This window comes from Protomyctophum bolini (genome assembly GCF_963924005.1).
Source record: "Protomyctophum bolini genome assembly, chromosome: 15".
In the NCBI taxonomy this organism is placed as follows: domain Eukaryota; kingdom Metazoa; phylum Chordata; class Actinopteri; order Myctophiformes; family Myctophidae; genus Protomyctophum; species Protomyctophum bolini.
The window spans coordinates 27,775,108-27,787,356 of record NC_137876.1 but is presented as its reverse complement, the minus strand read 5'-3'; the positions used below and the strand labels follow the sequence as shown (position 1 = coordinate 27,787,356).

Below are 12,249 nucleotides of genomic sequence, written 5' to 3'. Positions count from 1 at the left end.
AGGCCAACTCCTTTCACCTGTGCAATTTCCAGCCTCTGCCTCAGCCAATTGAGGCTCAACCAATCAGGCTCTGCCAGTGGGCCGAATTGATTGCACAAGTACACTTTTCAGTTTGTAGTCACACAGGCACATACACAGATCTCCATGTGGGACACCGGCTGACAGTTAACGGGTGCTATGACAACATATATCATTAGGTTCCCAAGTTGCATCGTTCCCAAGTAGGCCGGTGGCCGACTGTGACGGGCACGTACAGGTCTAGTATTTACAATATGAAAACCATGCATCTGTCACTTAAACAATGTAGGTTACACACTTTGGAATTAAACATGAAACCTGCAGCATTAGGTGAGTAATTCATTGTTGGACGTTTGTGGTTGCGCTAATTGCTAAATGATAAATGGACACGTGCTGCTAAAGGGATCCTCCTGCTGCTTAACGACTACAAATACACTGTATGTGACTGTGTACTAGTGTAGCTTTGCATCTTTTGCATCTGCCCGTGTGAACGCAGCATAAAGTTGTGGCAGGATAGGAATGTCCGTCCGTACCCCCCCCCCCCCCCCTCCCGTGTCCAAGTGCTCTTTTGAGTACTAGCCCAAAATAATAATGTGCACTCCTGCATATATGGGCATATTGGTTGGATCAGCGGTTCTGGACAACTGCATATCCAAATTACTCGTCAGCGGGCAGCACTCTCCTTCGAGTCCTTGCTGCTGCACGTTTGACAACTCAACACTGTAACCTATATTATTGTTCCTAAACAGGCAGAGTCTACTGACTGGCTGGCCTTCTAGAAAGGGGGTCAGCTCAAAAGGCAGCTGTGTGACATACACACATAGTCTAAGGCAGGCCCGTGCAGCAGAGAAGCGATACATAGGGATGTATTTTTGGCAGTATCTATATGCTGTGGTGCAGAGTTGAACCGACGGCTCCAGTCAGAAAGTCTATAGGTCAGCATGCTCTTTGGCCTCAACTCCAGCAGGGCCTGGTTTTAAGTGACTCGACAGTGGATACATCCAGGGCTCAACCCACATTTCATCCTATCACGTTAAGTTTGCTAGGTTGTGTGCTAATTAATTTCCCTTCAACTGATAGGCATGCCAGCGTAGGACTACAGTAGACTATGGTTGTCACTGATTGAATCTGGTTATGGATGAGAAGTTCCTAATCCGTAAATGTTATGCATACTGTGTAAAGTTTCAGGATATTAATTTGTGTAACTGTGAACATGAAGCGGGGCATTCACTTAAGAAAAGAATAAGGGCAGGCCTTACCAGCCAAACATCCCTGAAAAAGAAATGTGAATTAAGAATGGATTAAAAAAAATAAGTATAGATGTTAACAAGGAAGTAGCCACATAACGTGATGGAATTAAGGATAGTGAGAAGGGTCAAGGAAGTCATCAAATATTTTGGAATGGAACGGAGAAAAGGACTACCCCGGCAGAGGAGCTTTAGCTGAGCGACTGGAGGGCAGCTGGATGCTAACATTAGAACCCCAGTGTTTTCACAGTGCAGCCAAACTGTAAGCATTAAGAACAGGTCACAAAGTTCAGAACAGGGACACTCCGACAGATCGCAGAAATAAAGTTGTATCTTATTTCTGGGTGCTATGGCATTGACCCTTGGGCTTCTTACTGGTTACTTGTCATAGTTTCAAGCTAGAATACAAAGCAATTGTTCTTTGGCATGTCCACGAATGTGCACAACGTGGTGTGATGACACTTGAGGAAGTAAGACTACAGTCTACAAACAAACAATCCTTGTTGACATCCTTCTTTGGTTCAATTATAAGCAGAATTCAAAGTATGACAGATAATGCTCAAGCACCTGACAGAGAAAGGAGTAGTTCATCTCATTCCCTGCAGCTGCCAAAGTCCCTCTGTCATAAATCTGACACACAAGGATTGTCGTGGTGTTCCCTGATGGCCTTTAAGTGTAGAGCAGCTGAATGGAGCAACAAGCTGCTTTATGTTTGAAAGTAAATGTGCAAAGTACTTGTATTACCTGCAAAATACTTCATGTCCACAGAGCAGAAGGTAAATGTAGAGAACATTCCGTTTCTATGCACCACATATTTGTAACAAATTATTTTAAATCAAAGAAATTAAATACTTGTCGTTTCTTTTCTGATTCTACACTGAAATGTATTTCTCTTACAGATATAGGTAAAATATGTATTCTAAATAATTAGCGGTTTGTTTAACTTTGTTTACTTTTAAGTGTTTTCTGAATTTTTAAATAGTCCCCTGGGGCAAATCCCAGGCCACCCAGCTGCACTAGAGAATGTTGTATAGTTTAGAAGTCTAGCCACACAGACAATAACCCACAAAAGCCAATCTTGGAGATGTTCCCACAACGCTCACCTTGCTGCACTCAGCCTTGTCCTCAGTGGTCCACAGATCCTGCTCATAGTAGTACAGTCCGTCGTTGATGGCCTTGGCCAGGTCGGTGGTGAATTTGGCCCGCGACTCGTGGTTCCCTGTGCGGTCGCCCCCAGGGTGCTTGCGGAGGTGTGGCGGGGTCTGCGTCACGATGAGAATCTTGTTGACGTCGTGGTCGTCCAGCTCGTAGTCTGAGTCTTCGTCGTCGGACCAGTCGGTGAAGCGGTTCTTCCTGGGAGCCATCTGTTCCATCTCCTCGTCAAACAGGAAGTCCAGCTCCTCCTGGTCTGCTACTGCCTGTGGGGCAGCGGGTGGACCAGGGGGAGTGTCGGGCTGGGGGGCCTTGTCGTGCTCCTGTGTATGGGGGGACACATAGTTAATAAGATATGAAATAGGGATTATGATGATTCATGTGCAGTAGTGTCCAGCTAGTAGCTACTGTCATGCGTGCTATGCCTACACACGGTACTGTGTGTAGGCTAGTGTCTTCCTCGTTATATCCGTGCTTTTATACTTTTTATGCAGTGTTGCAGATGCCAAAAAGTTCTTTCAGGAAAAATTTAGTTTGATCTAATATAATGATTAAATGAAAGTTAAACATTGCCCTCTGAACACTGATCTACTCTGGGACCACGCAAGTCGGGAACAATGAAATTCGGGAACGAAGTTGGGTAATTTAATTACCAGGTGTGGCGGTACGAACGCTACCTGGTAATTAAAAAAACTGCTGACCCCTACAGTATTACTGTTGACGTACATGGACATATGCGCACAGAGTTCCATAACTTCCATTATACACACACGCTACCGCAGCGTGACTGTCACTCAATGCTCGGCCCATCAGTGAAACCAATGAGTCGGGCTGGCCAAACACCAATCACAACATCCCGTGCATTTTTCACAGAACTGGACGGACATAAGGTACTTGTTTTTTGGTTCTCGGCATTCCGACTCGCCATTGCATACCCCCGGGTCATCTGGGACACACACGGCAAGTATGTGTCAGACGGTGCCCAAGTTATGCCCAGGAAGTCATACCGTATGTACTTACATATTCTTTTATATGGCCTAGTAGCAGGACACATCACTGCCTATTCATGTGTGGTCTATAATGTAATGGTGCTTTCACACATAATGTTACGTTAGCATACCCTTGCAGCTAAACAGATGCAGGGGTTGACACTAACGTCTCAGAGGCTTTTGCCCCTCATAAAATTATACGTACATTTTTAATTACCGTTTTTTACCACTTATTTTTTCACTTTCTACCTGTCATAGCTCATTATGTACAGTATGCCAAATATGGATTTTATATATTTTAAGTGGAGCAAAAAATGTGTGTCTTCACAGACCAGAAGACACTTAATTTCCCATAATTTGACACAGTGCTCTTATTATGAAGTCCTTCGACTTTAAGTCAAGGGTTTACGTTTTGACCGTTCAATAAACAAGCACTGCCCTTTTAAATCTGACATAAGGAAGGCTTTATAAGCAGTTAGTGTCAACCCCTGAGAAGTATAATTGGCATTAAGATGGAGGGGAAGTGAGAATATGTAAGGACGAGGGGAGAGAAAAGAAAATCAGAAGTGGTTGAGCAGTATAGAGGAGAGGAGGTGACAGCAGGAGAGGAGTACTCAACTGCATGAAGGGGACAGTCAGGTTGGGACTCTGGGAAGAGGGAAGTGCTGATAGCAGACACACCATCACTGATACGCTGCCAGTGACAAGAGGTGATGGGGAAACAGAAAGGAAGACATGCGTAGAAATGACCAGATGAAAACAAGATGAATAGAGGTGAATGGAAACCAGCAACAAAGTAGTAAATAAGTAGTAGATAATAGAAAATGCTAACAAAGTAACATGATAAAAAACAGCAACATAGTGGCAGATATGATAGGAAATCGCAACATAGTAGCAGATATGATAGGTGTGTGGACTGGTATGTGAGACAGCAGTTGTAAATAATTAGGGGTCAAGCCGGAAGGGGCGAAGACCCTTTATTGTTTTCATACCGGTTTCGCAATTTTTCACAGTTTTGGTTTTCCACGAAATTCGGCTCGGGTCAAGAACTGAAGCTCACAGTCATTCATCAAAAGGACCTCTGACCTTTAGGTCTCCCAATGACTCGATTATATTTGCTCGATCCACTCTTGACGACGTTAAAAAAAGCGCATTTCCTTTCATTTGTGTGCACAATTTAGAAGATATGACATCACTCCTCTATATAATATTACTTGTTAGTCCTAATGCAGTCATTGTAATTATCATTCTATAGAGTATCAAGTAGTATTTCGCTACTAATTAAAAGACAGGCATTGCGTATAGCTTTATTACTTTTATGGCTTGTCCACCTATTCGCTGCTTGCAGCTATATTATTATTACTTGACCAAGCAGAGCTTGCAAGTACTGTAATCGGCTGCGTATGTCGGCAGTTATGTCTTTTTCTTTGTCCGTCGGCCAATCAGGGATGGGCTGATGACGTCACGTAACTAAGGTACGTTTGGTGATCGGCTGGGTATGTATGTATGTCGGGGTATTCTAAAGAAAGCTCAGTGGTATGATTACACTGAAAAGGATAACACAAAACGCCCTGAGGGCTTGTTTCAATTGTGGTTCTAAAGCTCAGCCATCTGGTAGTTATAGCATGTTAGAACAAACATAAATAATCTAATCGAGTAGCGCTAACTAGGCAACACCGCGTTGCCTGCCTCCGATTGGCCTACCGACACTGCCGGCCTTACCAGACTTTCCTCCGAGGTGGATAGCTATATGCTGGATAGTCTGCCGCGAGGTTACTCCGTGGTGAGAAATAAATAAATAATACAAGTACGATATAATACAAGAGAATGACAGCTTGGCACGTGTGACAGTAACTTTTATGTTTCTTTAGAAGAGGCAACCTAATATATTGTTTGCTGTTTATTATACATGTGTAAACTTGAAACATTGTACTGTAAAAAGGTCTCCTTTCCCTTGATCTTTATCTTTTTTAGTATAATAGTATTAGTTTACTATAATTAGATTAATACACGATAATCAACACTAACACTTTAATGTAGAACACACCCAAATCAAACAAATACGAGTACAATCAACCATTCAATCAAAGCAAACGGCATAAACAATATTAGTTTGAAGCTTCTACAAAAATAAGTTACAAGTCACTGTCGCGCGTGCCAAGCTGTCATTCTCTTGTAAGTAACCTTGCGTCTCGGAGGAAAGTCTGGTGAGACCATTGGGGCAAGACGGGCAGTGTCGGTAGGCCAATCAGAGGCGGGCGGGGCGTTACCATGTCTATGCTCGGACGTAGAATAGATATACGTGGCAACACCAGCTCAGTACCTTAGCCTTGCCAGAAGGCTGGCGGTGGCGTTTCTCCACTTGTATCCAAGCATCCGGGTCAGGTTGGGAGGCGGAAGGGGGAGATTTGGAGGTATCTTCAGATGCTTCCGTATCCTTGGGGAAAGTGCTCTCGACTGGGGTTTGATTTTCAGTGGACTCTGATGAAGTCTCCTTCACAGGAGGCGAGGCTGGATTTACTGTCACAGGATGAAGGAGGAAATCATGATATGAATAACTGGTAACCTGATAAATTGAAGGTCATTAAATGCACAGAAATTGCATGACATGCAATCTACCGGTTATGAGTGTTGTGGTATTAACCATCATTGTCATTTACCACAAGTTATCAAATAACTATTTTATTGAGGGGCGCTATCCCCTCCTATGTCCAGCTTTGAGGGTCTGTATAAACACAAATATTAAAGACAAAAGTGAGGACGCAGATTGTGATGATGTATGATGACGTTTGATAACATTTCACACAGGTGAAAGCACTTATTTTTGAGGGGCACTAGGCACTCCTATGTCCAGCATTGAGGGTCTGTGTAAAAACAAACATTGGAGACAAAAGTGAGGACGCAAATTGTGACTGGCCAGAATGAGATGTATGATGACTTTACTTGATTATTACTTAGTCATTGTGCAATAATGGCCCCCTACATCGGTTTTAAATTACATGGTAATGTATTATTGTGTAATGCATGGACTAGATTTAACACAATCTAGTTGACTGGGCACAGATGCTCTTTCAAATGTCCTGCTTCACATTCCCAATTACTAACACATTAATTAGCATTGACGAATGGTGAATGCAATTTAGTTTCGACCCCAGAAGGTAAACAATTGGTAGGGGATTCAGTGGGTGATTATGTCCACATTCAGTTGTTGATGAGCTGTTTGACACTAACCGGTAGTCATGGAGGTGAAGGCTTGTCCGGGGATAAACTCTGGGCAGTTGATGAGCTGGGAGAAGTCTGTGTGAGGGGAACCCACAGGGGGAAGAGCAGGGATGGGCCAGCGCTCTGGGTCCACCTTACACCTCACCTTGTCCTCCACCAGCTCCACCTCTGTGCTGCTCTTCAGAGCCTGGACAGGATGGAACACCACCAAATCAGGTCAACACACAAATACATTACGGTATCCTTTTGGAATGGCCATTAATTTGTTTCCGTTTTGTTTATGTATGCGTGTGCGTGTGAACTGAGAGAACCATTAAAGCCCACGGGCGCATGTAACTTAACCTATACGTGTTATACCTTTCAATCCGGGAGCTAACGTACCTCTGTGTCAATTAGTTGTTGCTACATGTAGCAACATAATTAATTTAAGAAAGAAAAAAGAAAAATTTACTGTTAGGATTTAGAGGGTGTTTTTATAATCGGCCTCAGGTCTAAATGGATTAAGAAAACCTTGGAGGTCCAAGAAATACCAAATTGAACTTCAGCAAGGCAATGTGCTTGCTCTTCTAGAGCATCATTTTGTTCTTATTGACCTGCCGAACGTCTCGCAAGGAGTACGCTGCAGCCTTAACCACGTCAGGCAGCCGCATGAAGGGATAGAATGTCTTACCGCCACGATGAGGCTGGTGTCAGTGGTGAGAGCCTGGACTCTGTGGAAGCTGGCGATAAGAGAGATGGGGAGGAAACCCTGTACGTCCATCTTCCTCCTCAGAAAAAAGTCTCTCTCCAGGTTGTGAAGGCTGAAGTAATACTCACTGGAAAAAAGGAAGACACTGAGTCACTCTGTGTTCTTTTACAGTCTAAAAACAAAAGCGTCATTATAGGCAAATAACTGAGGGAATGGGGAAGGGGAGGGACACAGCAATTCAAACATTATTTCTATTTTTGCTACTTTGGAAGATTTTTTAAACATATTTAAAATATAAAATACTAATAATACTGCTGTTGCTACTGATAAAGGTAATCTCACTTGAGTACCAGAGATATACAATTCACCAGTTACTTATTTCTAATAGGGCATTGCAACCCCCAGGGCTTCTGTACATTGGCAAGGCGCATTCAATTTTCACAGCTATTGCCAGCTCTGTAGCGAGGTTCCCATGACCCATTTTTGTCAGAGTCCAATGCTGACGTGTTACATTTTAATGGTTTGCCTTTTGGCAAAGTTCCCACAGGCACGTTCCCCGGCCCTTGTCAAAGAAAGGTTGCTAAGGTACACACACACACACACACACACACACACACACACACACACACACACACACACACACACACACACACATTCCACCATGAGCCTGGGGGTGTGAGGGAGCGTTTGTTAAGAGTTGAGGATCAGGGATAGAAGAGCAAGAGCAAGACATGAGACAAGAGCGGAGAGGACTAAATTGTCACTCTCTCTCCTTCCCTCCAAGTGGTCACTCACTGTCCCATATCATCTTGCTCCCCGTCAACGAGACCATCCATCTACCCATTTCTCCCCAGTCCTTATATCCCTTGCTCAATCACACAGACTCGCACTCTCCTCATCCTCTCCCTCCCTTCATCATTTTCCCCCTTTTCATAGATAGCTGGCCACTCTTCCTACACACTCCCTCTATCTGCCATTCTCTTGATCAGCCTCTCTCTCTCTCATATATTCACCCCCTCTCTCGTCCAAGGCAGTAGGCCCAGGGTCTATATTTAGGACATCGCCACTATTCTGGGTCTGGGCCTGCAATGAGGCCACGCCTGTCACTCAGCCACAATAGAAACACTGCCCCCTGCAGGACAGACGCCCGGGGAAAAACAGAACACCTTTCATTGAGTAAACCGTTTCCGTGCAACACAGATACTATGTTAATTTCCCATTTTTACCTTTATTCATATAGGGAATGTTTGCCGAGCACACAACTTATTTTTATTCCTTATTTACACAAAGTCACACCTATGACTAACCTATGGAGAGTGTACACTGTAGACAAACAAGTAAACTGAAGGCAGAGAGGGGGAGACTATGTGGCAGCAAGGCCATCCGCGTCTTCCTCTTCTTCTCTTTGTTGCCCTGTGGGGTAGGTGGACGCCTCTGGCTGGAGAGGAGGAGGGAGTTTTCTTCCTTGGCCACTGGCATTTATTAATTGCTTTTAGGCGCTGTCCGTACAGGTATTTGTGTATTGTTTTTGTTGTGTATTTAGAGCACCCCCAACCAATTATTTTCACAGTGCAAATACTTGTACATCCTTGACAATAAATCTCTTGGATCTTGTATAGTGGGACTGTGGGACCCTGGGGCATGGCTGTCCTGTTGTCGCCGACTGAGGGGCAGGCCTTTAAGGAAACTTTGCACGCACACTCCCGGACCTCCACCCGACCTCCTATTTTTTATTTTATATATTTTCCTTGATTCTTTGGATCATGATGCAACATATAGGCAACATATACAACTGACTAGATTAAAGTGTTAAGGTGAAATGTTCAGCTATTCTGTATCTCACCCATTCTTGAGATAAGGGACAAAACTTTTTTCAAACTGGATTTTTTTTTTTTTTAAGATACATTCAAATCAAATAGATGTATTTGTAGACACAGGTCTCAACTACCAATCTTGAGAAGGAACAGGTTTTTCGCATAACATTTCTTTCTAAAATGGGACATTTATGCACTTAATACCTGATTCATGTCAACTCCGTCAGACACACTAAAATCCCTTTTAATTGAATTTTATCATTTCAACAATAATATAAAGTCCTCAGTTATCTTATAATGGCTTTCAGTAATCAAGTTAAGTAATACAAATCTTTTAATATTATTTTGTTCCAATATCACACTATTATGAAATATCCAATTTCTCAAAACCGTCATTTCAACCTTTATTTTCAATATTATAACATGAAAACCATGTAAAAAAAAAAGAAATCATCATTACGTATCATTTCAGTTGGTGTTTCAATACATAAGCACAAAAGATTTGACAGCGAATTTTCTATTTCTTTGGAAATTAACAAAAACATCACGGGACGAACGTCTGACGGAGTTGACGAACATCTGACGGAGTTGACAAGTTTAACTGATTTAGGTTCTAGACCACCTAGGATCTTGATTCTGGTGACTAATCCCACATTTTCAAGGATGAGGAATACAGTGGTACTATTTAGATTTGCCCTGTGAACATGGCAGCCATTTTTCAAAATGGCCGCCAACTTTCTGTTATTTCCCAATAACTCAAGTTCTACACCACCTAGGATCTTGATTCTGGTGACTAATCATACATTTTCAAGGGTGAGGAATACAGTTGTACTATTTAGATTTATCCTGTGACCATGGATGGTAGACATTTTCAAAAATGGTGGACCTGCTATTATTTTACCAATTTACTCAGGGAATATTATCAGAATAATATAAAATCTGTGAATACATTTCTTACCAAGAATTTTCTTCACCAATGTTTGTAAAGGTGTCTACTAACATATCCCACATTGGTTTCTATTTGACCACCCTAGGGGCATGTTTGACAGCTGCTGAAAGTTGGGTACCATCAACAACCAATATAAGGCTAAATGTTCTAAATTTCATTATGCTTTAAGTAGCATGTGGCATGTCAAACTAGGGGCTTTTCATGATTCTGGATCCATTCCAAGCATTAGTTTTGCACAAAAAACACTACGTTGGCTAAAAACGGCCATAGCCATCATCACAGATGTGATGAGGTCAGCACATGTCGGCACATTTGGGCAAGTGGCTATGGCCAAACTAGGGGGTCTATGGCCAAACTAGGGGTCAAACTCCTTGGGCTAAATTCGGTGAGGTGAACAGTGAGCAGTGAACAGTGAGCGAAAGACTGAAGACAGAAGATTTGGCTTCAGGACCATCAGGCAGGATGTGCAGACACTGAAGGCATCAGTGTCTTTCTCTGTGTCCCCAGCATGTCAACCAAAGCAATGTTACCAAATCAAAGGAGCCTTCACCTCATGTCACCTGGGGCTGGGTGAGCAATCGTATCCTGTATCTAAACTCACAACTAAATACAGACACTTGGCCAGACTGCCGTTTGAAAGGGTCAAACCCCTCATCCTGATTGGGGAAGACCACCCCACCTAATCACACCAACCGAACAAGTGAGGTTGGGGCCTCCAGGTGGGCCAGCAGCCATCTGCACAAGACTGGGCTGGACCCTGCAGGAAAGCAATCTCCAGCCAAGACAATGTAAGTTGACTATAACAGAGCCCCAGAACACAGAGCTCAGGAGAAGGATGGAGAAACACTGGCAGGAGGCCACCAAGATACAATGCCCCAGAGACCCAGAGTGTGCCACCACTGGCAGTAAGGAGATCAACTGCTGCAGCAAAGATGTCATGAAAGGCAAGTCTCCACCATAAAAAACCCTGAACCTAATCGGGGTGTCAAGAGACCAAAGTTTCTCCCCCACAGTTCCCTGCAGTGGCCAGTGAAGTCAAACTGTGCATCTGTACCTGAAAGGGGCAAGTCAAAGGCCAGAAGCCCACCTCCTTTTAATGACCTGTCAGTAGAAACTCAACCTGCACCTTTAAATAAGCCCTTACCTCTCCCAGAGAAAGTTCATCCTTGAAAATGTAATGATTAGTCGCCAGAATCAAGATCCTTGGTGGTCTAAAACTTGAGTTATTGGTAAAATAACAGCAGGTTGGTGGTCATTTTGAAAAACAATGGCTGCCATGGTCACAGGACAAATCTAAATAGTACCACTGTATTTCTCATCTTTTAAAATGTATGATTAGTCGCCAAAATCAAGATCCTAGGTGGTCTAAAACTTGAGTTATTGTAAAATAACAGCAGGTGGCGGCCATTTTGAAAAAAAAAAGGCTGCTATGGTCACAGGACAAATCTAAATATTACCAATGTACCCCACATCCTTGAAAATGTATGATTAGTCACCAGAATCAAGATCCTAGGTGGTGTAGAACTTGAGTTATTGTAAAATAACATCAGGTGGCGGCTCTTTTGTAATATGGCTGCCATGGTCACCACGAGACAAATCTGTGATGGCCCCATAGCCAAAAATGTTCCTTAAGGCATGCTCTAACTGTGTGCCAAATTAGAATACTGCCCATTATTCAAAAACAATAATTTTATTGTTTTAGGAACACTTTTGTCAACTCCGTCAGATACACGTCAACTCCGTCAGACACAAAATCTGACGGAGTTGACGTCTGACGGAGTTGACAAAATGGCATTTGTTTTCATCTTAACCCTCTTTAGTACAATGTAGCCATTTTGTTTTTGCTTAATTTTGTTAGCTAAACCTAACCCCTAAACTAAAATAATAAACATTATTTTGGAATTCTTAACAAAGATCATAAAAATGTGCAGACGGAGTTGACATGTAAAAACTGTGACCACATTGTTATCAACATTGTTTGTTTAAAATATCAAACAATTGAATGCTTGTCAGACCAGGTACTCCACTGTTGCAACAAATATAAATGGGACTTGGAAAAGGAGTCTTCAGGCTAAATCTGTCGACAATATTTTCTGATTAATTTAAGACTTAAAAAAAAAACCTGACGGAGTTGACGGAGACGTGGGACGAACATTTGATATGAGATATT

General features: G+C 42.8%; 1 protein-coding gene across 6 annotated transcripts in view; it reads right to left on the bottom strand.

Moving 5' to 3' along the window:
- The window catches only part of larp1b (La ribonucleoprotein 1B), a 40,742-nt gene that overhangs the window by 16,399 nt on the left and 12,094 nt on the right, over positions 1 to 12,249 (bottom strand). For 4 of the 6 annotated variants that reach the window (XM_080783056.1, XM_080783058.1, XM_080783061.1 and 1 more), the window contains 5 exons: positions 7,299 to 7,443; positions 6,638 to 6,815; positions 5,730 to 5,926; positions 4,026 to 4,100; positions 2,369 to 2,740 (listed from right to left, as the gene is read on the bottom strand). In XM_080783056.1, coding sequence (XP_080639182.1) covers positions 2,369 to 2,740; positions 4,026 to 4,100; positions 5,730 to 5,926; positions 6,638 to 6,815; positions 7,299 to 7,443 — 967 coding nt within the window. The remainder of the gene's footprint in view (positions 1 to 2,368; positions 2,741 to 4,025; positions 4,101 to 5,729; positions 5,927 to 6,637; positions 6,816 to 7,298; positions 7,444 to 12,249) is intronic. The other 2 variants (XM_080783059.1, XM_080783060.1) reach the window with 2 other exon arrangements.